Source organism: Chamaea fasciata, unplaced genomic scaffold (assembly GCF_029207755.1).
Source record: "Chamaea fasciata isolate MVZ Bird 193981 ecotype frontalis unplaced genomic scaffold, bChaFas1.0.hap1 SCAF_20, whole genome shotgun sequence".
NCBI lineage: Eukaryota > Metazoa > Chordata > Aves > Passeriformes > Sylviidae > Chamaea > Chamaea fasciata.
This window is the reverse complement of record NW_027094105.1, coordinates 2,377,645-2,405,044: the sequence shown is the minus strand read 5'-3', so window position 1 is coordinate 2,405,044 and position 27,400 is coordinate 2,377,645. Positions and strand designations below refer to the sequence as shown.

The 27,400-nt window shown below is 50.0% G+C and overlaps 1 protein-coding gene across 1 annotated transcript in view; it reads right to left on the bottom strand.

Annotated features, from left to right (window-relative positions):
- The window catches only part of CACNA1B (calcium voltage-gated channel subunit alpha1 B), a 298,701-nt gene that overhangs the window by 33,406 nt on the left and 237,895 nt on the right, over positions 1 to 27,400 (bottom strand). The window contains exons 26-38 of the mRNA XM_066201321.1: positions 25,204 to 25,300; positions 22,598 to 22,758; positions 21,416 to 21,553; positions 20,382 to 20,583; positions 18,643 to 18,807; positions 17,453 to 17,563; positions 17,202 to 17,285; positions 12,168 to 12,173; positions 6,588 to 6,704; positions 3,975 to 4,040; positions 3,308 to 3,399; positions 1,570 to 1,720; positions 742 to 869 (exon numbers count right to left, since the gene is read on the bottom strand). Of these exons, the coding sequence (XP_066057418.1) occupies positions 742 to 869; positions 1,570 to 1,720; positions 3,308 to 3,399; positions 3,975 to 4,040; positions 6,588 to 6,704; positions 12,168 to 12,173; positions 17,202 to 17,285; positions 17,453 to 17,563; positions 18,643 to 18,807; positions 20,382 to 20,583; positions 21,416 to 21,553; positions 22,598 to 22,758; positions 25,204 to 25,300 (1,518 nt within the window). The remainder of the gene's footprint in view (positions 1 to 741; positions 870 to 1,569; positions 1,721 to 3,307; positions 3,400 to 3,974; positions 4,041 to 6,587; positions 6,705 to 12,167; positions 12,174 to 17,201; positions 17,286 to 17,452; positions 17,564 to 18,642; positions 18,808 to 20,381; positions 20,584 to 21,415; positions 21,554 to 22,597; positions 22,759 to 25,203; positions 25,301 to 27,400) is intronic.

The window sequence follows — 27,400 nt, the reverse complement described above, 5'->3', positions numbered from 1 at the left end:
AACTCCAGAGCTAAATATTACTCCAAAGGCCAAAATTCCCACGGAGAGTTTGATGTCACTACAAGGAGGTTTCCAGGAGAAAAAAAAAAAAATAAAAATGTTGTGTTGAATGAGGAAAGGCAGTTTGAGAAAATCCCATCTTTTCAGGAAACCACCCTAACGCTGAGGAACATCACATCATTCCCTCTGGGAGCGGGTGGGATGGTGGGAGCAGAGCCCGCAGGACCTGACTCAGACGCAGCATTTGGGAAACCACCGAGGTGGATCTCAATTAGAAACACGCTGCACAGACGAGGTGTGAACCTCTCCCACTCCCTCAAGTGCTGCCGACAGCCAGAGATTTGCGGATTTTCATCTCCGGATGGGATGCAGGAACCAAAAGCTCCTTTTGGAAGTGCTAAACAGCTTTTCTCCACGGCCATTTAGGCAGGCTGAGCGGAACGGAGGCTGTTAATCAGTTAAATTTTGGCCGTGCTTTGCTTCCAGGGGCTGCTGGCTTGGGTGTGCGTGAAGGAAACGCCCTTGCAGTGACACCAGGTTTGTTCCTCTCCAGCGCTCAGGGAATTGCAGCATTTAACGCCGATGTTAAACTGATTGGAGCAACTCAGATGCTGGAGTTGTTCCCGGTAAAACGGGCTCTGAGCGTGCCCAGGTGCAGCATTCCAGCCGCAGTGTCCTCAGTGTCCCTGCCCGGTGTCCCCTCTGTCCCTGCCCGGTGTCCCCGGTGTCCCCAGCACGTACCAGGCTGCGGGGTCGTACTCAGCCCACACCCGGACAAACTCGTCCAGGTGATGCGGCCCGAGGATGGAGGAGTCCCGGGTCAGGTACTCGAAATTGTCCATGATCACAGCCACGAACAGGTTCAGCATCTGCGGGGATGGGGTCAGGGAGGGGAGGGAGAGAGGAGAAGGGAAAGGAAAAAGGAGAAGGGAAAGGAGAAGTGGGAAGGGAGAAAAAGAGAAGGGAAAGGAGAAGGGAGAGGGGAATAGAGAAGGGAAGAAGAAGGGAAGGTAAAGTGTGTTAGGAGAACTAATCCACCAATGCCAGAGGTTTTTGTCCAAAAAGGAGACAGAGGAGTCCTTTTACTCCTTTTAGCTCTGTTTTCATGTCTAAAGCTTTTCTGGAAGGGAAAAAAAAAAAAAAAAAAAAAAAAAAAAAAAAAAGGTGATTTTTGCCTTTGTTTGGCAAACAGATGATCCTGGCGGGTCACTTCCACCTCAGCAGCTCCTGGGATTCTGTGAAATGAGTGTGATCCTCCCAGGAAACGCTGCTGAACTCGAACATTGCCCCCCTGCCCTGCCCAATGCCCTTCTTCAAAGGGATGGCGTAAATCAAGAGAAACCTGATTAACGCTTAATTCCAAATATTAGACCCCCCTGTGAGAAGAAAGATAAACCCTTTCCCTTTAATGACTAAATGATCTCTTTGGGGATTTTTTTCAGCAGGATGATAAATGGGGTTTAGCAAAGCTGGCTTGGTGGTGTCTGAATTATAATTTCGGGATGAGGAGGAGGCACAGGGGTGGGGAGGGAAGGGTTTGACCACTTTGGGGGGTCAGGACTGACTTACCAGGAAGGAGCAGAGGAAAATGAACGACACAAAGTAGAAATAGGCAAAATCACTGCCACACTCCTTTTTGGTGAGGCCAGAGAGGGGGTCACAGGCTCTGTTGCTCAGGCAGGACAACATGATCTCGTGCCAGGCTTCCCCCGTGGCGCTCCTGCAACACCAGAGCAGAGGCTGAGTTTATCCACCCCTCCCCATGACAGCCACCCCGCAATAATGCTGCACCCAATTAACCAAATTAATTAGGTGCAAGGTTGTGCCCAGGAGCAGAGACTGTATTTACACTGGGAGTTGGGACTACTCATGAAAAAGAAAGGAGAAAGAACATTTCCCTCCGTTTCAGAGGGGTAAAAGAAACCAGACAGGCTCAGGTAGGCTGAAAGCTTTATTGCTTCTGGGAGAATAAAACCAGATTGATTTAAACAGTACAAATCTGATTTTTGCCTTTTGAACGTAGTGCTGGCTCTAAGGCCAGTGGAGAGGATGGGAAATGAGACCAGGCTTCTCCACTGGAATCTCTTATTTCCTTTATCAGGCAGATAAATTCCAGCATGGGCTGGTTGGGCTTGGGTCTCTTTTACATCACAGTCTCCTGGGTGTTCTTCACCAATTCCCTCCTTCCTCTCTAACTTCTACTGTTTAGAGAAAAGAGCCAAAAGGAAAATCTTTGGAGTCCCAGAGATTTTGTCCTCGAAATAAAGCGGTGCCTGTGAAGTGCACCCTTGGTGTGGAAGTCATCCCTTGGTGGGATTCTCCACCTGCACTTACCCCGAATTCCTGCTTCCCTCAATGTTCATTTGCCTTGTATTCCCACAGCCAGCACACAAACTTGGCTCCTGCTCTTTGGGAAAACTCAGTGCTCCATCTAACCTGGAATAACTTCCAGGCTACTCTGAATTACAACAGATTCCCCCACTGGTGCCTGGGTGCTGAAAGCCCATTCCCTTTGTGGGGAATTGTGGAGAAATCAAATCCCATCCCAATCCTGCTGCCCCTGCTCCTCACTCCCACTGCCATGGGGCTGCTAAGGGACCATGAGGCTGAATAATGACCCAGCTTTAGTAAAATTCAGAGTTCTGAGCCCAGTGAGGGCTAATTCCATTTCTGTCTGGCTTCACAGAAACTCCCAGGGAAGGCATCCAGTTCCGAGCACCACAGAATCCTTGGAGCTGAGCCTTGGCAGGGCTGGAAGAGACTGGTGACACTGGGGGCTCTCCACAGCTGGATGAAGAACATCTGCCCCAAACTGCCCCGAGCTGGAGCAGGGCCTGTTTTACCAGGTCTTAAAATGAAAATCTAGTATTTAATTGATTGGGTTTTCCCTTGAAAATGCTTCATTTCCAGGCAGGATGAACCCAGAGGGAAACACCTGAAATCTAAAGCAGAGGTGGGGTTGGTGTAGGAGCTGCTGACTTCTGGTTATGCAAAAATGGCCAATTAAAGCAATTCTCACTTAAAAAGGGACAAATTAACCAAGTTTCAGGACAGGAAACCCATCAGTCAGCTAAACCAGCGGCGTTCTGATCTATATTCAGCTTCTGCCTGTGTTGCCATGGCGTGTCAGCTCTAGGTGACACTTTGTGGAGGGGCTGATCTGCCGAGGAGGAGGAAGCAGGAATGGATAATTTACACAAATACCTATTTTAAAGCATATCCAAGTCTGAGCAGCTCATCTGGCACCCGCACAAAGACGTTTCTGCTGTTCACACACAAACCAGAGGGTGTTTTGTCCTCTCCTCACCTGAACAGGAGCATCAGGGCTTGGAGGAAAGTCCGGAAGTTGTTGTGCCGATTAATGGAGGTTTCATCATCTAAGGCAATGTTCCCAAATACCTGCAGGGAAAACAGAAGGGATTCAGCCAGGCACATCAAGTGGAGTAGGAAAACAAGGCAGGGAAAGAATTTGTCCTGGTTTAAGGGCTCTTAAAAGCTGGAATAATTTCTGTGCTGAAATGGGAGATAAAAATGTGTTCTGGAGCTCCAACACAAGATTAATGTGCTCCGTATTCACACAGGTCCTTTCCAGCAGTTCAGCTCCATCCCAGACCAAGAAAAGTTTATTATTTCTTCCCACGAGTGCAGTGCCTGATCTGCTCCCTCCTCTCAGCCTCTTGATGTGTCCATAGCCAGAGGAAGGGATGTCTTTTCCCGTGGGATTCACAGATGTCCAGTGCTGAAATGTGATCCACAGCTGGTTTGTCCAGCTCACTGGGGACACTTTGACATAAAAGCTGACAAAGTAGAAAAAGAGGCCTTTTTAAAATTTCTAATTTACCTGACACCAGACAAGAAGAGCTTTTGCCTCATCCCGTATCAGTGCTGCTCCTGCTGTGGAGGCAACAACCATCTGCACCATCTGAACAAACCCAGGCTGCCTATGGCCACAGTGAAGGAATGGAATATTTTACCTGCATGCCAATAATGGCATAGATGAAGAAGAGCATTGCAATGAGGAGACACACATAAGGCAAGGCCTGTGGGAAAGGAGAAAGTGGCATTAATGACCGCAAATGCAGACATTGAATTCCCTGGCAGGACTGAGTGTTGTGGCATTTGTCCTTCAGGTGTAGGAACTGGGAGGAGGATCTGAAGAACTCTGGCAGCCTTCAGGAGACAATCCCCTGGAGCCAGGTATTCATTGATCACACAACATTCAGGGCCTTCCAAGGGCTCTCTCTGTATCCTTGGATGCAGCAAGCACAGAAAACAATCTGAGGATCAGCAGCAAACACTGGAGCTACCAGCAGGCACTGGCACTTCGTGTGTATCATTCTACGAACATTAATTGTTAAAGACCTTGCTGTAAATTCAGTCTGAGGGAAAAAAAAAATCACCATCCCAGAAAAGAGTTCCTGCTCTGAAACAGGCCCAGTTTGGGATCCCAGGAGGACAAAAATGTTCTGAGTTTTAGCAAGAAATCAGTGAAGGCTGCAATGTAATTATGTCACCCAGGCTGAGAGTGACGGCTATGTTCCACTTGGGCTAAATGAGAGGGTAATTAATGCCTCTTAATTAGTAATAGCTCAAAAACTGAGAAGTCTTGCCCTCGGGCCAGCCCCTGTGGTGCCTGGGGCAGGAGTTCTGCAGGGCAAGGCAGCCCAGTAGGAATTGCAGAATCCTGAAATATCCTGAGTTGGAAAAGCCACCCAAGGATCATCCAGTGTCACTCCTGTCCCTGCCCAGACCCCCCACCAACCCCACCCTGGGCATCCCTGGAGCGCTGTCCAAAGGCTCCTGGAGCTCTGGCAGCCTCGGGGCCGTGCCCATTCCCTGGGGAGCCTGGGCAGTGCCCAGCACCCTCTGGGGGAAGAACCTTTCCCTGCTCTGCAGCCTGAGCCTGCCCTGGCCCAGCTCCAGCCCTTCCCTGGCTCCTGGCCCTGTCCCAGAGCAGAGATGGGAGCTGCCCCTCGGGAGGAGCTGCAGCCCCCGGGGAGCTCTGCCCTCAGTCTGCTCCAGCTGGACAATCCCAGTGCCCTCAGCTGCTCCTCATGGGCCCCTCCAGACCCTTCCCCATCCCCGTGTCCCTCCTCTGGGCACTCTCTCACACCTTTAGATCTTTTTTCTGATATTGAGACACCCAAAACCCCCCCAGCACTGGGGGTGAGGCCCAGGGCAGAGCGGCACAATCCCTCCCTGGCCTGGCCGGCATTGCTGGGCCTGAGGCAGCCCTGGGACAAAACCTGGGGGAAACCTGGGGGAAAAGGGCTGCTGTGGTGTCTGCCGAACACCTCTGCATGAGGGACACGGCCTGAGAGCTCAGAGCTGAGGGGACAGACAGGCAAACAGCTCCTCATGAAGCCTAGGAACGTCCTGGCTCAGCTTCAGGGCCACACTCTGGACACAGGCTTTGGGAAGAGTTGGGATTGGGCTGGAAAAGGCTGTGGCTGAGCCCCTTCTCCCAAGATGCATCCACTCTCTCGTGGCTGGGAACACCTCACACCTGCAGACCCCACAGAGGGGCTGGGGGTCTGCACCCACAGCTCCCAGCCCATAAATACAGAGTCCAGTATCACTGCCACAAATCCTGGCATCACATTCCATGTCCTCCTCCCTCCACTGCAGAACCTGAGCAAGCCCCAGGACCAGAATTAAAGTGTAAGACAATGAGAAGTGGGCTGCAGACCAGCTGAGAGCTGTAAAAATAACCAGCTTTGGGGCATGTGGGCTTTTGTTTAGATCTAGGAAACGGCTAATTCACTGTGCTGAGGATTGGTGGGAGGAAGGGCAGAGGTAAAGGAAACCAGGCAAAGCAACTGCCTCAACTTCACAACAAAACCTCAACAAAACCTCATTATTTTAATCCTCCACATCATCAAACCCAGGCCTGTGGCTCTACAGCTTCACAGTTTGTGTTACCAAAGCTCAGGGGGCTGGGCTTCACCTCTGCAGGATTTCCCCCAAATCCCGAGGAAGGTAATTTAACCTTCCACTCACTGCAGGTGAAGAACAAGGCACTCAGCAGTCAGGCCACGGCTTCTTTATGCAGATTCCCGAGCGTCCAGACTTTGCCAGAGCAGTTTGGGGGTAGTTTCAAGGGCAACCTGAGCGTTGAGCACTTGCTGGAGTCTGCAGGAGCAAGCAGCCCTTGAGCCTCATCCTCCAAAATGCAGCTTTCAGGGGAACAGTGCTAACCTGTTCTCTTTTCTGTAGAAATTAGTATTCCTGGGGCTGGGCAGTGCTCACCAGCTCATTTTTAGCAGAATTAATATTCCTAGAAATGGTCACTGCGAACCAGTTCACTTTTAGCAGAATTAATATCCCTTGTTACGCTACCAGTCGAATTAATAATTAATATTCCTGGCACCAACCAGTTTGATTTTCTGCAGAATTAATCTTCCTGTGGCTGGGCAGTGCTCACCAATCCTCCTTCCTGAAGAATTCCTGAATTCTGAACTCCTGTAATCGCTCTGCAGAGGCGCAGAGAGGCCGTTCCAAGAGGAGGGAAGCTCTTGGATCCTCACTGGAAGACGCTCCAAGCACGACCCTGTCCCCAAATCTCCTCCCACATTGCCAAGGCTCACCTTGAAGGACTGCACGAATGTCCAGAGCAGGATGCGGATGGTGTAGCCCTGGCGGAGGAGCTTGATGAGCCTGGCTGCCCGGAAGAGCCGCAGGAAGCTGAGGTTGATGAAGTTGTCCTGCGGAAAGTAAAGGTTTTGTGTCCTTCAGAAACGACCGCGATCCGAAACCACAGCCCGCAAAAAAGAAATTAAAATTACCAGCTTCACGATCTAAGCAGCAAATCGGCCACCAGAAAACCTTCCAAAAGAAACATTCGTCAGTGCAGATCACTCCACATGCAGCAAGAATGAGAAAACCCCTCTCCACAAGAGCCCCTCCCCTCTGCTACTGGGCTAATGAGAGAAAAGGAAAAGGCCCTGTCACGCTGTCCTTGGAGGGCTGGTTTGCTTTGAGCAAGGCAGATTTTCTCCCCCTCAAGACTCAGGGAGAGGGGGATGGTGCCGGATTTTCATTTTTGAAAAGGAATGAGGTTGGTTGAAAGTCTTGGTCAGCTGAGTTTCGACAGGGAATTGAACTTGAGCCAAGACAAAGAAAGGCATTGTCCAGTGAAGATTCAAACATCCCTGGAAGAATGAGGATGTTTTCCAACCTGGAGGTTTTCAATGTCTGTATGTGTAACTGGACAGGTTTGCCAAGGAGAACCGGCACCAGAAGATTGTTTGGAAGATGGATCAAGGGCAGCGAGTCAATTGGGGAGGTTGAGCTTTCACCAGCAGGAGGATGCCTTAGGAACCTGCTGGTTTTCCAAATTCTTTTTAAATGTGTCTGCACAAGTGGATCAAAGAACTGCTGGAGGCAGGTTCTGATTTTCATTTGTTTTCTAGGATTTTCCCCACCCCTCACCCCATTTTTTTTTTCTCTCCTTCGGGGAAAAGAGGATTCTTACCCCAATGAGCTAATCTAGAGAGGGTTCTTTCCAAAACAAAACATGCAAAAGCCAGATCCCTCTTGCCCTCCTATTTTAAGGAGATGGAAAAATATTCCCCCTTTCCATAATTCGCTTTTTTGTGGATCTCTGATCACAGCCACTTATTTGACTGAGTGAGCTAAAGAGAGAAAACATCCCACTTTAAACTATTGAGCAGTGAAGCAGCAAATATAATCATAAAGAGCTCTGCTTGGTAAAGATGAGCAAAAATTGTATTTCCCTTGGATTATTGTTTTACCAGAAGTCACATTGAACTGACCCACATTTCTTGCTCATTTGTCTACAGAGCTCATGCTGAAATTGGGGGGCTTGTTGGATCTATGGATTCTTTCAATGCCAGCTCAGTTTTGGGGCCATTAGCATTGCATTCCACCAATCCCATCAAAGAGTTCCAGAACTCAGTCTCAGGCATGCACTCGGTTTCTCTCAGGTTAAAAACACAAGCAGCTCAGAGTTAGGCACAGACCCAAAATCAGACTCAATCTTCAAATAAAGAGAAAAGAGAAAAGCACAGGGATGTTCAATGAAGGAGCAGACAACACTGAGCTCATTCAAGCCAGCAACAGAAGCCATCTCTGGCAGGCAAAGCACGAGCGAGGATTCCCCTGGGTTGGGCAGTGAAACAGGCACTGAAAATGTTCGTTTTGTCTCAGCATCAGCTCCAGGTTTGTGTTCACAGCGCTTACCTTCCCTTCAAAAGAGTCCAGCTGCACTCACCTGAGCAGGGCAGGGCCGGGGAAGGCCCCTGGGGCAGAGCTGAAGCCAGCTGGGTAATGGGGACCATCACTAATGGGGTTCTTCTTCCCCTGGTCCCACTGTGAGGCAGTCCCAGGGCAGGGCAGAGGTTTAACCATGAGCCCTTTTAATCAGGAAAATCTCCCCAGAGTGGGAACTGGATCAGCCCTCATGTGTAATGCTGGCAGCACTTAGGCCTGAAAGTCTGATTTTAACTGCAGAGCAATGCTCAAGGCAGATCTTTCCTGTGCACAATCCTTAGGCTCCAAGGAGGAGCAGGGGCACAGGATCCACCTCTGCGGGATCCTGTGGGATCTCCCTCTTCCCACATAACTGCAGCCCAACAGCAGGGACATTGTCCTGCTCAGGCTCTGCTAAAACCTCATCATCACAGCTGGCAGGATGTTTAACACCTGCTTTAGGCTGGGCTCCCTGAAAACTGAGGGAGTGCAGGGTTAGGAAGGGATAGAAATGGGGAAAGGGTTCAAGACTGTGCAGTTATGTCTGTGACCCCCCCATTCCCTGGGATTTAGATGGACAAACAATCCACAGATTTCTTTTTTCCCCCCACATTCCCTATTTGACTCTGGAATTGCCACTTCCTAAAGAGCAGTGAAAACCTCGGCTCCATGTGGGGTCACTCCCAACCCAGGAAAATCCCCCATCACCGACACCCTGGGGCTGTTGGAAGGAACGTTCTCAGCATTGCCCGGAGAGAGGCAAATTCCCCACGCTGGTGGTGGCTGCAAGGGCTCCACGTGTGTGGTACCCTCAGCATCCCACAGAGAAAACCCTCCCTCCCACACCTCCACTCTCCAGGCAGGATTTGGGACGGCATGCAGCCAAAGGGGAAACTCCACATTGCCGTATTTCTCGGGTAAAACAGTTTTTGGCATCAATTCTCCTCTCGCTGAGCCACCTCTGTGCCATGCACACATCTGGTATCTGGGTTAGCAAAGTCATCCATTCCAGGTTGTTTTGGTTTTTTTGCTTTCCTGTTGCACAGATGCTCACGGTGCTCACAGCAGGCACCAGAGCTTTAGAATTTTATCATCCATCCAATCCCAGATGGTTTGGGTTGGAGGAGACCTTAAAGATCATCCGGTCCCAGCCCCTCACGTGGGCAGGGACACCTCCCACTGTCCCAGGCTGCTCCAAGCCCCAGTGTCCAGCCTGGCCTTGGACACTGCCAGGGATCCAGGGACAGCCACAGCTGCTCTGGGGACCCTGTGCCAGGGCCTGCCCACCCTCCCAGGGAACAATTCCTGCCCAATCTCCCATCCAGCCCTGCCCTCTGGCAGTGGGAAGCCATTCCCTGTGTCCTGTCCCTCCATCCCTTGTCCCAGTCCCTCTCCAGCTCTCCTGGAGCCCCTTCAGGCCCTGGCAGGGGCTCTGAGCTCTCCCTGGAGCTTCTCCGCTCCAGGTGAGCGCCCCCAGCTCTCCCAGCCTGGCTCCAGAGCAGAGGGGCTCCAGCCTCTGGACTCCAAGACCTCCATGTCCCAGTTCTTTTGGGGCTCCAGAGTTTTCCATACTGAAAAGCAGGAAAGCATGAAGATGAGGGCACAGGCACTGCCTGGATCTGTTCCCCAGGGCCTTCAGCAGCAGAGTGGTTTCCTGCCCAGCACAGGAGCTGCTCCCTCTGTCCGCAGGGATGCAGAAGAAGCTGCAGGAAGAGGTGTTTGACCAAGCCAAGAACAGGATCACTCAGGAAGCTTTAGGACTTCGCTTCATCTGGCATCAACAAGAATCACCTCATTAAGTAATTAGTTAAGGAATTACTGATGAGGAAAAGGCTGAGTTCCCATTTAAATGTCCATGGTGCTGCCAGCACTGAGGAAGTTTTCTTGAAGCTTGCACCGGGTCTTGGCTTCATCTAGAACTTGGGGAACCCACTGCTGATTTTAAGAGGCTGAAGATTTTTGCCACCCTTGTCTGTGTCTCAAGGACTCTGCCTTTGGAGGGACATCCCATCAGTCCTCCCATCCTAAGTCAGGAATGCCGGAAAAGTTATTTTGTGTGTGATGCCCACAACTCTCCTCATTCCCTACTTCACAGAATCACAGAAGATCTTGAGCTGGATGGACCCACCAGGATCACCCAGCCCAGCCCCTGTCCCTGCTCAGACCCCCCAACAATCCCACCCTGGGCATCCCTGGCAGCGCTGTCCAAAGGCTCCTGGAGCTCTGGCAGCCTCGGGGCCGTGCCCATTCCCTGGGGAGCCTGGGCAGTGCCCAGCACCCTCTGGGGGAAGAACCTTTCCCTGCTCTGCAGCCTGAGCCTGCCCTGGCCCAGCTCCAGCCCTTCCCTGGCTCCTGGCCCTGTCCCAGAGCAGAGATGGGAGCTGCCCCTCGGGAGGAGCTGCAGCCCCCGGGGAGCTCTGCCCTCAGTCTGCTCCAGCTGGACAATCCCAGTGCCCTCAGCTGCTCCTCTCCAGGATTCCTCTCAGCTTTGCTGCTCCTGCTGTGTCACTGCAGCAGCTCCAGGGGAGGATGTGGTGCTCCAAAGGCCTCCCTTGGATGCCGAGTGGTTGAAGGAGCCTGGATCTGTCTCTATGGAATAATGACCCCAATCCCAGCAAAGTGCAGGATGAGCTTTTCAATTTTTAACCTGTAGCACGGACAGCAGCCAAAACTTAGCAAACTTCTTTTGCCCCGATATATTTGTATGTTCACAGCTAATGCCAGAGCCCTTTGCTGTGCTGCCTGGGCCAGGTGTGCAGCAGTGTCTTCAAATTTATCCTGACTGCTCCTGCACATCTGGAAGGGATCCAGCACCATGGAGGATTCCCTTCTTGGCTTGCACTGGGCAAGCTTTGAACTTACACATTGTCTTTTCCTCTGCTGCATCCCAGCAGAAAATTCCCCCCCAGAACCCTCCACAAAAATCCATGGAGCTTCTGTGTAGCCTGGAAATAAAAATTCACCCTGATTTCTTTCTTAACAGCAACTGTGCAGCAGGAAACGTGGATGTTCACAGATCCAAGAGCTGGTGGCAGGTGGCTGAGCAAGGATTTTTGAGAAGCTTTTGGTCTCATTTGTGTTATCAACCATAGCCAAGATAATTAAGAATGGAAATATATATATATATATATTTCTGATTGCATTTTTTTTAATGGATTCTCTTTTGTCTATTTGGTGATTTTCAAAGATAAAGGTCAGTATTTCCAAAGGCATTTTTGGAATAAATTTGCACCTTGGCACTGAATTCCCAGTGGGATCTGGTTCCTGGTACTTTCCAGCTCTGGTTGTAACATGATTTATTCATTTTACCTGTGGTTTTGGGTTTGCACGCAGTGACTCTGTGTCCACTGTGGTGGCAAAACGGGTTCTTCTTTGTTTGGTGTCACAGAGAATTTTCCAATTTTAGATCCTTCTTTCCCATCATTTTTAATTTGAGGGAAGCAAGTCTGCCATCACCCCAGAATATTTTTCGCCTTATGATACACAGGTTAAAACACCTGTAAGGCTGTCAGGTGCTTCCTTCAGCAGAAAGCTCCATCCTCTCATCCTAAAAGAAGCCAAACCCACTTCCAGAGAGCTGAATTTGGTACCACCACCTCCAAACCCCAGCGTTTCCAGGGGCATAACATCCTTCCCTGGCCATCTCCTCCCATTTCCCATGGAAATAAAGCAAGTGGCAGTGTCCCCTTTGGCACAGGGGGTGGCACAGGGAGCAAGGACGGGCTATTGGCAACTGCTCAGGTCACCAATGAGCCCAGGGTGGGAGGTGCAGGGCAGAAGCCACTTTGGAGCAGCTGCAGTGAGGCTTTTCCACCAGTGCAATCGAAACTCTCATCAAAAAAAAAAAACAAACAAAAAAAACCAAAACCAAACCAAAACCGGATCAAATCAAAGAAAAACGAGAGAAAAATCAAAGCAGAGAATTTAAAGAATTGTTTAAATTCAATGAAACCAACCGTGTCCTATATGTGATGTTGTCATGGATGGATATTTGCAAGATTATTTACAAAGTTTTATATTTTTTTTTGAGCAGCAGGTGCACAACATACAGACGGAGACATGGTTTTCGCATTGTATGTTGATTGGATGGCGTGATTCAGCAGGTAGATAAGGAAAATAAGGAACAAAAACAGGAAACAAAAGAGAAAATGAGTAATCAGGGCAAGCAAAAAGGAAACTCTGAAAAATTTCACTGGAAAAAAACCGTTGGGCTATCGGGGCAGGTGTCATTTTATGGGAACTCCAGAAATAAAAAATGCTTAGAACCAAAACGGATTCGGAGATCCTTGAGGTAACACAGACAGTGCAGTTGTTATTTGCATTTCAGTTTGTAATGCAAATTTGGAGACAATTCACAAACACTTCTCAGGATGGTTTTTTATATTTCCAGGCATAGAAATAGATGTCAGTTTGCCAAACACCCCCTCAGCCTCCCAAGGCCAACTGTGTCCACAAGGACTCCTTTTCTTTAATCCCACCTCTTTTCCCTCAATTACTGAGGGTACAAAAACTGACATTCATGCTTTTGCCTGAGGAAATAAAAAAATAGATATTCCACTACAATCACAAGGTAAATTACATGTGACATGACCAGGAAAATTAAAACCAAGCAATTAATCCACACATTTCTTTTCCTTTTGTCTTTACTTCTCAGAGGGTTCAAGGTACCAGACAAGGCTGGTGGAAGCCAAGTCTCTCAAGGTGAGGTCACCCAGGATTATTTACCTTTGGAGAACACTTCTAACTGGAAAATACAGAGGAAAAAGGTGCTCTGGCACTATTTGTGAGCCTGAGCTCCGTGTCACATCTCCCAAGGGACCTGGAGGGTGGTGGGACAGGCACAGCAGGCTGGCAGTCAGGGACACCTTGTGGCTGTCATCTGGACTTCCCAGCTGAGGAAACTCTGTGGGAACGGCTGCCAGGAGGGTTGGAGGGATTAAAGGGGCTGCCCCAAACTCTGCCCAGCAGAGGAGGAGAGGCTGGAGCTGAGGAAGGCACATGGAGAAAGGGCCATTCCCTGCTGGGGACACAGCTGTGGGAGTGTGATCCATGCCCTGTTCCCCTCTCTGGTTATTCCATGCTCCATGACAGCTCCTGCACCCTGCTTGTGACCTGAGGAAGGTGAGGTGGTGTTGTGTCTTGGGTTACAATCCAAGATGTAACCAAAAGTATGTCTTCTATTTGCCATCTGCTGAAACCGGCTGCGGAGGTGTTTTTCATCTCTTCTAACTCCAGGGTGGGGAGAGGGTGAGTGCCTTCTGTCAATGGGCAGCTGTTAAACCAGCTGGGGCCGAGTTCTTTATCCCTTCCAGGACCCATCCTCCCTCCAGGGCATATCTGCTGTCCATGGGCCATCGAGGCTCACTGCAGGGCTGATACAATCCCATCATCCCATGGGGAGAGGCTCCACCCAGGGGGAGGAGCCCAGCATTCCCGCCTGGATCAAACCTGGCATTCAGAACACCAGCACAGCCTGTGTGCACTGGATTCCCAGAGGGAGACCGGACCCATCTCAGCACCACTGGACCCTTCTACAGGATCATCTCTGCTCCACCAGAACCACATCTGGCACTGCAGGAGGATCTGATTGGACTGCTCTCAACCTCCTCCCAACAGGGTGTCAGGTCGTGTTCTGACTCTGTCAGTGTTTTTCTTTTTGTTCCTTTGTCTTTTTGTACTACATCATTTTTTATTTTTAACATTCCTAGTAAACGACTGTTATTCCTATTCCCGTATCTTTGCCTGAAAGCCCCTTAATTGCAAAATTATAATAATTTGGAGGGAGGGGGTTCACATTCTCCATTCCAAGGGAAGCTCTGACTTTCCCTGGTAGACACCTGTCTTTCCAAACCAAGACAGGTTGGTTCAGCAGCAGCTGAGTGGATGCTCATCCCCAGCCCTTATTTCCTGCTCTGCCCTACCTTGAATTTCAAAGGGAAAGAGGTTGGGCAGAGGCCACCCCTGGTCTGTGCTCTGTGAATGAGGCACCTCCTGCTCCTCACCTCCATCCCTGCACCTTCACAGCTCTGCATCAGCTCTTCCAGGCCTTTTCTCCTACATTTTTCTAAAATTGGTTCTATTTTGGAACTATTGGTTCAAAATTGGATCAAACTGGTTCTGTTGGTTCATTTTTCTACATTGGTTCTCAATACCAGAATTATTTAAATTAGGTGAGATTGAAGTTTAACAAAATATCCCAAAGCTGGCCACATGGGGCAGGAACAGAGGGCTGCATCCTTCTGCTGCTTTTCCATCCTCAGGACTGGAAGGGGAGAATCGTAAAACCATGGAATAGTTTGGGTTGGAAGGGACCTTAAAGGTCATCTCCTTCCACCCCCTACCACAGGCAGGGACCTTCCACTGTCCCAGGTTGCCCCAAGGCCTGTCCAGCCTGGCTTTGAGGGCAGGAAGGTTTTAGTGGCAGTGAAGAGCCCGGTACAAGAGCACATCCACCGCATTCCACTGGCTGAAGTGGAATGAATTCCATGAGGGGTGTCCTGCCAGCTGCCATTACCAATCCCGCTATCAATCCTGTTATCAATTCCTGTTACCAGTCCTGTTATCAATCCTGTTATCAGTGTGATCTTCAGGGCACCACTGCCAACACTCAGTGCCAGAACTAAGCCGGGATTTTCAGGCCTGGCCATCACTGTCCCCAACCTGAGCTGCTCAGGGCACTGTGCATGATCCCTCTGATGCCTGTCCACTGTCCCTGTGTGAGGCTGGCCTGGGTGTGTGTGGCTTTAGGAAGCATGTGCTGGTGGCTGTCCTGTGGGGATGGAGAGAGATCAGGCAGGAGCTTCATCAAAGAAGTGTTGAAAACCAAGTTTAGAAAGGAAAGTGGCAGGGGATGACCCCTGTGCAATCTCTGTCTGAGGGAAAAGCTGGGAAGGAGGCCTGGTGGCTACACAGAAATCAGAGAATTGTTCAAGTTGGAAAAGATCTCAGAGATCATCGAGTCCAACCATTCCCCCAGCACTGCCAAGGACATCTTTAAATGCTGTCCCCAAGTGCCACATGCACACAGCTTTCAAATCCCTCCAGGGAGAGGGGCTCCACCTGTTCCAGTGCCTGACCACCTCTTCCATGAATTACTCCTAATATCCACCCTAAACTTCCTCTGGAGCAACCTGAGGCTGTTTCCTTTTGCCTTGCTGCTTCGTACTTGGGAGAAGACATCAACCCCCATGTGGGTGCTGCAGAAGGGGAATATTTAGAGGGAGCAGAGACACAAACAAAGGACCAAGAGCTCAGGGCTGGAGTGGTCCTGGGGACATCTGGCTGTTAGATGAGAGATGTTTGTGATCAGCCCCATGTTGGACACTGCCAGGGGAATCTGGTGACCACCTTTAAAAATCCTCTCTAAGGACTGAATGGATCCAGTTCCTCAGAAACCCAAAACCCTCTTCTTTCCCCCCTGGGAGGAGAAGGGGAAGGCACATGGGTCCCTGGGAGCTTAGCCCTGTTGGGGTTTTAGGGGTAATTCCCACGATTCTGCAAAGGTTTTGATGCTGGAAATGTCTCACAGCCCAACCTGATCCAACTCCCTGGCTGGGCCATCCTGTGGGAGCTGGAGGGAGAGGCAATGTCCCATTAACTGTGGCCGCTCCCTGCCTGCGAAATGGCTCCAAAAATGAGGATTTTAGCAGCATGTGGGCTTGGTGTTGAGAAGTAGAAACCTCCCCGAAGGAGAAGACACCAGTTTGGGAGCGACCAGAGGCTCCCTTACCCCATGTGAGCTCTCAGTGCTGCTTCCTCCCAGGAAAAGTGCCCAAAGCGGGGGTGGAGAAGCTTCAGTCTGTTTGTAGCTGACTTGCAAATGTTTTCACAAATTTTTCAAACCATGGCAAAAGTTTGGGTGCCCTTGGCAAGAAAACACATCCCATGGCACAGGGACTGGGGACAAGCACCCTGTGCCTTCCCACAGCACTCAGAGAGGGTGAGCTGAATAACTTTAGCCTGGCTGCACTGAAAACAAAATCCAAAGGCTACAACATAGGATTCACCAGCAGATAAATGAACATCATTTACATGGGGAGGAAAACCTGGGGGGGTTGTGCGTTGTTTTGTACCAAGGAGGTTAAATAAAAATGCATTGCGTTAGAAACAGTCACATGGTCTTCACCACCACCTGTAAAGGAACGTGGGGAGCACAGTTCTGAGCACACACAAAACAGATCTAGAGGCAAACCCCTGGGACTGAGGAAAAAAGGTTATGGTCAAGTTCAAATTCATCACACTCTGATACATCATCAGCTACAACATGCACTGGGAGAGGACAAATTATACATGGGGTAAAATCAGACTGTCGGGGATTGAGACAGACATTGGCTGCCCTGATGGAAAAATCCTTCAGACTTTAATGACAAGTCTGACCACTCTGTGAGATATCCAAGACTTGTTAGCAGGGAGACAGCAGCCCTTGTAGGGCTGGCCAGAAATCCTGTGGGATAGCTGTTTGGTTATTCAGTGCCCCACAAAGCTTTTGTGACAGGAACATTCCTCCAGTCCAGACTCTTCACCTCTTCCCTTCCCACTGTCTCAGTGTCCCTGTCACTTCCCTTCACCCTCACCCTGCCCCGTGACCCAGACTGGGCAGGAACCCCAAGGGCCAGACATGTGCCCTGCAAAAAACCTCCCACATCAACACAGCAGAATCCCTTTGGTCTTTTCCCTCTCTCAATTCAGCAGGATTTTTCCATGAACAGGCAGAAAAGGCCTGGGGATAGAGCAGTTTTCTGCAGGAGAGAGGGAGCTGCTTCCTGGCAGAGTCACGAGCACTGTGCTTCTCATCAGAGCTTTCTCTCTTTGGGGCAGACAGCTGTGCTCAGCTCCATGGAGAAGCAGAGCTCATGAAACAGGGTCAGCCAAGGCCATCATGACTCCCAGAGGCAGCTCCAGGGAATGAGGCTGGTAAGGGAGAAGGTTCAGTGTCTTGACAGGGCACAGCTTTGTTTATAAATGAAATAAATTGAGCAAACTGTACTTACCGCAATCTCTGTTACTAAAATATCAGTAATACTTCCCAACACTGTTACAAAATCAAAGACATTCCAGGCATCTCGGAAATAATTCTGCCAAACGAGAACACAAGGGGAATAGAGGGATCCAGGGGTTATTTTCTTTTTGCCAGCACACGTCGGGGGGTTTTTTTGTTTGCTTGTTTTTAAATGCGCATCACGAAACGCGAGCATTTCGCAGAGAGAGGAAAGAGGTGGAGGAGAAGGAGGAAGGCACCTACCAGCACACCAAAGGCAATGATCTTCAGCACACATTCCATGGAAAACATGGATGTAAACACAATATTCAGGCATTTCAGCATTTCTTCGTATGCTTCTGGAGCATCATAGAACTGAAGCGGGATGGAGGAAAGGCTGTTACTGGCAGATCACTGACAGAGTAAAACCTTTCCCAGCTGATTCCTGCTGGCTTTAGTCAGGATTCTGTGCTCACTTTCAGTGGGATTTGGGGTTACAACACAGTTATTCCTGTCTCTCTTGCTCCACCCTGTACTGAGGGGGCAGCTGGAATATCCCCAGAAATGGAGACTGTTGCCGAGGGACATCCCCCTGTAAGCACAGCACGGACCGGGAGAGAGGAAGGGCATTCCCAAACCCAGAGGACAAGTGCAGAACTGTGTGTCCTCCACTAAAAAGATGGGCACCCCTTGACTGTGAAGATTCTCTAAGACAGGCAAGGGATAGGAGGGGACATCATTCCTCTGTGTCTCTTCCCCCACTCTGCATCACATCCCAGGAGCCTGATGCTCTTCCGGAATTGAGTAAATTCACAGAATCACAGAATGGCTTGGGTTAGAAGAGACCTTAAAGATCACCCAGTGCCACTCCTGCCATGGGCAGGGACACCTCCCACTGTCCCAGGCTGCTCCAACTCCCTCCAACCTGGCCTTGGGACACTTCCAGGGATCCAGGAGCAGTCACAGATTCTCTGGGCACCCTGTGCCAGGGCCTGGCTGCCCTCCCAGGGAACAATTCCTTCCCAATATCCCATCTAAACCTACTTTTTTTAGTTTGACTTTCCATGGCCTGACTGGACTTTGAGCAGCCCCAAGACCCTGCTCAGCAGGAGAAGGCCCAGGCTGAGCTGCAGGTCAGGACCTGCAGATCCCAGTTCCCATCCCATGTTCACACACCAAAGGGGCTGAGCCCAACCACCACTGTTAATCCCACTGGTGGGATCTGATCCCAGCTAACCCACCTCCCTTGAGGCTGAGTTCCCATTTAAATGTCCATGGCATTGCCAGCACTGAAGAAGTCTTCCTGGACCTGCAGAAGTTTCCCTCGGGCCAAAGGAATCCCAGCAGGCTCATGGGGAGTGGTGGCTGCTCTGCTGAGCGCTCCCCCCAGCTCTCGGGGTGAGTCTCTCCAGACAACAGCTCAAAATTCCAAGATTCAGGAAGATCCCACTCACCTTCATCATGAGGACGATGGTGTTGAGAGCAATCATGACCATGATAAAATACTCAAAGGGAGGGGACACCACGAATTTCCACATCTTGTACTGGAAGGATTGCTTGTTCTGAGGCATGTAGCGGGTCAGGGGCTTGGCACTTATGGCAAAGTCTATGCAGGCCCTCTACAAAACAAAAAGGGGATGAAAAGATGCCAGAAAAAAAGGGCTGGAAGTCTTTATCCATGGGGACGTGGCTTGGAGAGTGAGCAGAGCATTTACACCAGGTGAGTACTGATCGTTCCTGTGAAATGCAGCACAGGATCCCCAAATCCTGACCAAGTTTCCTGGAATATTTACCCCAGAACATTGCAATGCCCCTTGCAGTCCTACCACACTGCCATACAGCCCAGCCCCTCCTAGGTCCTGATCCCTTCCCACTTCTAAAATCACTTCCAATTCCCCCTGATGGGTGATTGTAGGAACCAGAGGATTGGTGCAGATGTTATTTGTGTTTTTATAAGGTATTGTGGAACTCGGGTGTGTGTCCCCACACACAGCAACACCTGAACAGCTCAGAATGTTTCATAAAATGAGAACTGAATTTACCAGTCAATTATCCACCAAAAGCACTGGGGGGAACTCTCAGACATCCCCTTCACTGGCTACTTCTGTTCACTTTATTTTGAGTATAAAGCTGTGATAAAAATTGCTTTTGACAAGAGGTTTTGATTCTGGAGCATTTTCTCATCTCAGATTTACATTAGAATTCCAAGTCTGAAATCGCTTTCTGCTCAGTTGGAGAATAACACAGATAAAGCTCCCTAAATATTCTGCTTTATTTTGGACTTTTTGTTCATTTAGACAAACAAGGAACTAATTAAAAATCGCTTAAAAATTCATCTCTTTTCATCAAAAATCAGTTTCAAAATATATGAAAAGAGATGGTTCTTCCCAAAAAGAGGTCGTTGAGGCTGTGGGGCCCTGGAGGAAGGATGCTGCAGATGCTAAAAATCTGCATGGATTGAGAGGGAAACTGGATACACCCACGGAAGGAAGATACACAGATGCCAGTAACTAAAGATAAACCAGCTCAGGAGGTCCCTGAGTGGAAAACAATGGTAATTTTGGGGGCATTAAAGAAAAGCCTCAGAGCTTCTTGCCCTGGTCTTACACCCTTCTCAAGGCATCTCCTTTTGGCTGCTGCCAGGAGGACAGATCCCAGCCAGGCACAAAACCAGCATGGAGAGAGGAGTTTTCCTCTGGGCAGCCACAGCAGCTGAACCTCAGTTTGGTTTCTGAGGTCTGGCCTCAAGGTTTGTCTCCTTCTACCCCTCAACACTTGAGCAAACCATAAAATCATGGAATGGTTTGGGCTGGAAAGGACCTTAAAGCCCATCCAGTGCCTGGGCAGGGACACCTTCCGCTATCCCAGGGTGCTCCAAGCCTGGCCTTGGACACTTCCAGGGATCCAGGGGCAGCTTCTCTGGGCACCCTGTGCCAGGGAATATCCATCCTCCCTTTGGGTGCTCCAGGGGGATGTGTGACAGGAAGCACCTGGGGGCTCTCCCTGGTTTTGTTTTAAAGCAGAAACTGAAACAGGCACTCATTGCTTTGGTCTCTGCACCACACACCCTTCAATAGCCACTGGTCTCCAGTTCCCCCAGCGTTCCCAGGGGGAATGGGGAGTGGCTGTGCACCAGTATCCAGGTGCTCTGAGCCCCTGGAACACCAACTCTGGAGTCAGAAGAGGTGGGTACCTCGTTTTTCTCGAGGCTGCACTCTGACATCACTTTATCTCCTTGCTCCTGGAAGGTGATGATGATTAACGCCACAAAGATGTTGACAAAGAAAAAAGGGAAGACAACAAAATAGACCACGTAAAAGATGGACATTTCCATCCTGTAGCCAGGGCTGGGCCCCTGTTCCTCGTAGGTGGCATCCACCGAGTGCTTCAGCACACTGCAAGCAAATGCAAAGAGAGAGGAAAGGTCAACACAACCCCTGGGAAGCACCAAGGACCCCCTGAGAATCACTGCCTGGCCTTCACTCACGTGCAGGGTTTTCCACATATGCTCAGGAAAAGCTTGCTCCCGCCCAGGAGGATGGGAAGAAGTTTTCTTTGAGGATATTTTTAGGGAAACCTTTTGTTCTCACCATTGTGCAGAATGGTGGAGGATTTGCTGTGTCCAGATCCACTGATCCCCCCTGGCCAAGGGGAGAGGATCCAGCTGGATCTGGCTTCTCTTCTCTGGTCAACAGGGATGGAGTAAGAGTGGGAAAAGAGAGGTGTTGATGACATCCACGCAGGGGAACACAGTGAGGGACTGGAAAAGGGAGGCTGATGCTGTTTTAGTCTTTATTTTATGAAAGAGCTGAACGTGGAGGCTGAGAAGCCCTGGCCACACACTGCACTCTCCACATGTGCCAAAATAAAGTCATGTGCTGAACAGGAAATGTCATTTGGGGCCTGTCACGCCCAGCAGACTTTCAGCAGAGCTCACAACACTTTTCCCCCTTCGTTTTTCACCATTTCCATTATCAGTTTTACCCCTGAGAAAGGTGTGTGAGACCAAAAGCCTGAAGCAAAAGCTGAAAACTTTCTGAGCGTCCCTGTGCAAGCTCAGAAGGGCACCAAGAAAACGCAGAGCTCTGCCTGCTGGTTCACCCAAGAATCACACAAAACTTAGCTGATAGAAGGTTTTTCTCATTTCCCAGGTCACCTGCTGCCCCTCAGAGTTCTGGGGACTTGCTTTACCTGCACCATCAGCCCCTGCCAGAGCCAGGTACTCACGTTGGCCACCCTTCCCCTGTGGACACGGTGAAGAGCGTGAGCAGAGCCCAGAGCACGTTGTCGTAGTGGAACTCGTATTTTTTCCATTCCCTGGGCTGTGCCTCCACCTCATTTTTTTCATAATCGAGGTACTGACCCCTAGGGAAAAGAGATTCAGAGCCAATGAGAGAATTAAAGCAGATCAGGCATTTCACAGGAGTCAGGAGTATTGGAAAGCTCCAGCAGCACAGTCTGGACTGTGCTGTGGGTTAAAGACAAAGGGACTCCCTCAAAGTCCATGACAGAAGTAAGTCCAATTTTTGAGCCAGTTTTAGCCATGGGAACTGGACCTAACATCTGAAAAGGAAAGAAATTTTAATCAGGGCATTCTTTAATTCATTAGGCAAAGCCAGCCATTAACACCATGTCTGCCCCTCAATTGTCTGACCCCACAGAAAAACTTCTGCTTGATGGGGAAACAACTCTGGCTCCTGCTCCAGGACTGCATCTAATTCCTAAATGTATCCCACTTTGAGGGGCCTGGCACGTGCACAACCCTCTCCAACCTACCCTATTCTGCAATTTCACATTTCTTTCTGTAATTTATCTGCATTTTTCCAAGGAAGAACTGCAGTGACAGCCCCCAGGATCCCACCAGGGACGGGCCCTGCAGGTGCCAGGCAGCAGGAAAGGGACGGGCAGAGCAGGACAGTGCTGAGGAGGTGCTTTAGGTGCCAAGAAAAAAGCTAATGAGATGCACACTGTAGAGTAACACACCTTGCCAGCCTGCTGGGAAGGACAAAGCATGACAGGGCTTTTAAGATGTTCACATCCTGTCTTCTCCTCGCTAATTAGTAGCTCTTTAACGTCCCACGCTTCTGATTATTTATTCAGTGTGTTTTTCTAATTCATAGGAGCTCTAAGAATCGAGACAACAGGTGGAAAGAGGAGTCACACTATCAAAATCCCTTCTCAAAAATCGCACTCAGCTTTCCCAGGAAAGAAGCTGCCTCCCCTGTATCCTGAAGATCAGAGCTGGGAATGACAGAGCTCTTAAAGAAAAAGAAAGGAAAATTCACCTCCAGGGTACCTGTGCTGAATCCTTGCTCTTATTTACAGGAGATCAGCAAATCCCTGCCTTTGGGCCAGCCTGGGGAGCTGGAGGGAGCTGCTCCCTCCCACATTCCCTGCTCCCAGCTGTACCTGCAGTCCTTCTCCAGCTCCTTGGACTCGTCGGTGCAGTAGAAGAAGCGGCCCTTGAAGAGCTGCACAGCGATGACGGCGAAGATGAACATGAAGAGCATGTAGACGATGAGGATGTTGAGGACGTTCTTCAGGGAGTTCACCACGCAGTCAAAGACAGCCTGGGGGTGCAGGGGGACAAGGTCAAGGCGTGGGAAGATGTCGCTCTAATTAGGAACGGCGGTAGAAACCACACAAGGCTCTCCAGCTCGTTAGCAAGTGAGAGCGAGCTTTACTCTTTGAAATCCTCTTTTATAGACAGTTCCGAGAGAATAAAGTTTCACTGGGCAGCAAACCAACACACCACCATCACTGGACAGTTAGGAACAACACCCCTCAATTGTTTCTTGCAAGTAAACAACAGGGAGACAAACAACACCTACAAAAGTTGTTTTACTTTCTCCAAGGGCTGTTTGAATTCCTCCTCACCATTTCTCAGGCCAGTGTGAGAAATTTGTGTGACTTAGTTTCACACGGACACTGTGCTGCTGTTTGATTTCTCGCATCAGCATCCACGGGAAGAAAGGAAAAATTAATCCGAAATCTTGGCATCCACCATTTAACTACACTGTGGGAATCACAGAAGTGTTTGGGTTGGAAGGGACCTTAAAGATCATCTCATTCCCACCTTCCACTGTCCCAGGCTGCTCCAAGCCCCATCCAGCCTGGACATGGACACTTCCAGGGATCCAGGGGCGGCCATAGCTTCTCTGGGAATTCTATTCCAGGGCCTCAGCACCCTCCCAGGGAACAATTCCTTCCCAATATCTCACCTAAATGTCTCTCATTTGGGACTCATTACCCATCCCACAACCCATGGACGCTTGGATGGATTTTCACTTCTCAAAGCTGTGAGAACTAACTCCAGCTTCCTTCGTCTCCTGCTTTATCCACAACTTTGGCTGTGCCACTGAATTTTCTGATGCTGCTCATAACATTTATAAAGACAATCACAGCTTGTCAAGACAATATTAGTCCTGAGCAAACATTTCATTATAAAATGAAAATTGCACTTGTTTTGATTTTACTTCCAGTGGCTGGGTAAAAAGTGTTGGAATAATAAGGAAAAAAAAATAGCAGAAACAAAACAACCAAATGCTTTGAATAAATAGGTTTCTAAAGAGCTGTCAAAATGAGGTGTGACTAATGTAGTCAGCATGTACACTCCTGAACTCCCTGCAAAGAACTGCTCAAATCCATTTCCTACGTGGGTATGAGGCCCTGATTCATTACAAGTAATTTGCAGTTTCATTTTAGTCAGAAGTTTGTCATAATACCAGAAATTGAGCAGTCCCTGCCCAAGCACAGGGTTTGTACAATCCTGCTCCTGTTCCTCTGAATGGAAGTGAATCATTCACAGAATTACACTCCTGATGCAACCCAGGAATCCTGATGGAAATCTCTCTGATCAGCCCAGGGATCCTGATGGGAATGCCTCTGATCAGCCTAGGAATCCTGATGGAAATCTCTCTGATCAGCCCAGGAATCCTGATGGAAATCTCTCTGATCAGCCCAGGAATCCTGATGGAAATCTCTCTGCTGAACCCAGGAATCCTGATGGAAATCTCTCTGATCAGCGCAGGAATCCTGATGGAAATCTCTCTGATCAGCCCAGGAATCCTGATGGAAATCTCTCTGATCAGCCCAGGAATCCTGATGGAAATCTCTCTGATCAGCCCAGGAATCCTGATGGAAATCTCTCTGATCAGCCCAGAAATCCTACATAAAATTTCGACATGGTTCAACATCAATGTTCCTTTTCTGATAAATTTAGCGTGCATAAAACTAAAATTATTTAAGCATGGATGGTGGGCTCAGACAAAAGCAAATCTACAGAAGAGCTGAGCCTTATTTTGATGTGAAAACAAGAATTTTCAAACACATTTTCACCCTTCCAAAACACTCCAATGCTTTTTCCCCAGCTCTCACAGAAAACAGCCCACAAAAGATATTGAAGAGTCCCTAAACTTCAGAAATAATTAAGTTTTGTTAACTCCTTCCATTTTCTCTTTGCAGGGCCTGGCTGTCCCTCAGATTGTTGGTGTTGGATGAGTAATCACAGGCCATTAAATTTATTTGATTTTTTAGATCAGTGTTATCAGTTTAGGTAAACCCCTGAACGATGGATTCTTTAATAGAAAGATGAATAAGTTAAAGCTTCTCCCATAGCAATGACAAATCTCTTCAGACAGCCTGTGGAAATATTAATGTTAAAATCTCTAGGGAAAGCCAAACCCTCCCAACCCCATTTTCTCCTTTATCACATCCAAGAGCGTCCCACTTACGAACTGTAATTTAATTTATTTGCATTTTTTTCTCTTTGTAGAGGTTTTATTTTCCTGTGGATTCACAAGAATCCCTAGCATTGCCCACGGTGTTTGCAAAAGCACCCGAGTGTTTGACATTTGCTCAACGTCTGCCCAGCTGTTTGCGCTCACCTGGCAAAAGAGATTCGTGGCAACGAAATAAAAGCAACAGAAACAACCTGGATTAGGTGGAGTCCACCAGCTCCCACTCAGATCAGCCAGAAACCTCCAGAGAAGGAAAAATTTGGGTTATTTTCTAACCTTTAGTTTTGGTAGCCGTTTTATGGTCTTCAGAGGCCTGAGGACACGCAGGACCCGCAGGGACTTGATGGTGTTGATGTCCTTGCCTTTGGTTCCTCTGCAAGGGAGAAAAAGGCACAAGAACAACAGAGGGAATCATTTGCCCCCCAGGTCACTCACTGGGATCTCTGTGGGTATCTCCAGGGTGGCTTTGGTGGTGGAATTGGTTGGGTTTGGGGATGCTGTGACAGGTTTTGTGTCCATCCTCACCAGGGCTGCAGGCAGGGTGACCCAGCCTCACCTGGGATGTCTCCAGCAGCACAGAGGAGAAGGCTGGGGCAGGACAGGGTCCTGGCAGGGCACAGCCACAGGTGCTGGCCAGGCTTTGTCACCTGCTGCCACTCACCAGGAGCCGGGGCCCTTCCTGCACTGACTCCAACGCTCCCAGCCAGGGCAGCAGCAGCGGGACAGGAGCTCAGCTCCTCCATCCCATTCCCAGCTGGAGAAGGGACAAAGCCACACGTGGCTCTTCCCTCCCAGATGGGTGAGGCAGGGATGTCTCTGGGTCAGGCAGGGGGTGTCTGGATGAGGCAGGGCAGTCTCTGGATGAGGCAGGGATGTCTCTGGATGAGGCAGGGATGTCTCTGGATGAGGCAGGGATGTCTCTGGGTCAGGCAGGGATGTCTCTGGGTCAGGCAGGGATGTCTCTGGATGAGGTAAGGGTGTCTCTGGATGAGGCAGGGATGTCTCTGGATGAGGTAAGGGTGTCTCTGGATGAGGCAGGGATGTCTCTGGGTCAGGCAGGGATGTCTGGATGAGGCAGGGATGTCTCTGGATGAGGTAAGGGTGTCTCTGGATGAGGCAGGGATGTCTCTGGGTCAGGCAGGGATGTCTCTGGATGAGGCAGGGATGTCTCTGGGTCAGGCAGGGATGTCTCTGGATGAGGTAAGGGTGTCTCTGGATGAGGCAGGGATGTCTCTGGATGAGGCAGGGATGTCTCTGGGTGAGGCAGGGATGTCTCTGGATGAGGCAGGGATGTCTCTGGGTCAGGCAGGGATGTCTCTGGATGAGGCAGGGATGTCTCTGGATGAGGCAGGGATGTCTCTGGATGAGGCAGGGATGTCTCTGGGTCAGGCAGGGATGTCTCTGGATGAGGCAGGGATGTCTCTGGGTCAGGCAGGGATGTCTGGATGAGGCAGGGATGTCTCTGGGTCAGGCAGGGATGTCTCTGGATGAGGTAAGGGTGTCTCTGGATGAGGCAGGGATGTCTCTGGATGAGGTAAGGGTGTCTCTGGATGAGGCAGGGATGTCTCTGGGTCAGGCAGGGATGTCTGGATGAGGCAGGGATGTCTCTGGATGAGGTAAGGGTGTCTCTGGATGAGGCAGGGATGTCTCTGGGTCAGGCAGGGATGTCTCTGGATGAGGCAGGGATGTCTCTGGGTCAGGCAGGGATGTCTCTGGATGAGGTAAGGGTGTCTCTGGATGAGGCAGGGATGTCTCTGGATGAGGCAGGGATGTCTCTGGGTGAGGCAGGGATGTCTCTGGGTCAGGCAGGGATGTCTCTGGGTCAGGCAGGGATGTCTCTGGATGAGGCAGGGATGTCTCTGGATGAGGCAGGGATGTCTCTGGATGAGGCAGGGATGTCTCTGGATGAGGCAGGGATGTCTCTGGGTCAGGCAGGGATGTCTCTGGATGAGGCAGGGATGTCTCTGGGTCAGGCAGGGATGTCTCTGGATGAGGCAGGGATGTCTCTGGGTGAGGCAGGGATGTCTCTGGATGAGGCAGGGATGTCTCTGGGTCAGGCAGGGATGTCTCTGGATGAGGCAGGGATGTCTCTGGGTCAGGCAGGGATGTCTCTGGATGAGGCAGGGATGTCTCTGGGTCAGGCAGGGATGTCTCTGGATGAGGTAAGGGTGTCTCTGGATGAGGCAGGGATGTCTCTGGATGAGGCAGGGATGTCTCTAGGTCAGGCAGGGATGTCTGGATGAGGCAGGGATGTCTCTGGGTCAGGCAGGGATGTCTCTGGATGAGGTAAGGGTGTCTCTGGATGAGGCAGGGATGTCTCTGGATGAGGTAAGGGTGTCTCTGGATGAGGCAGGGATGTCTCTGGGTCAGGCAGGGATGTCTGGATGAGGCAGGGATGTCTCTGGATGAGGTAAGGGTGTCTCTGGATGAGGCAGGGATGTCTCTGGGTCAGGCAGGGATGTCTCTGGATGAG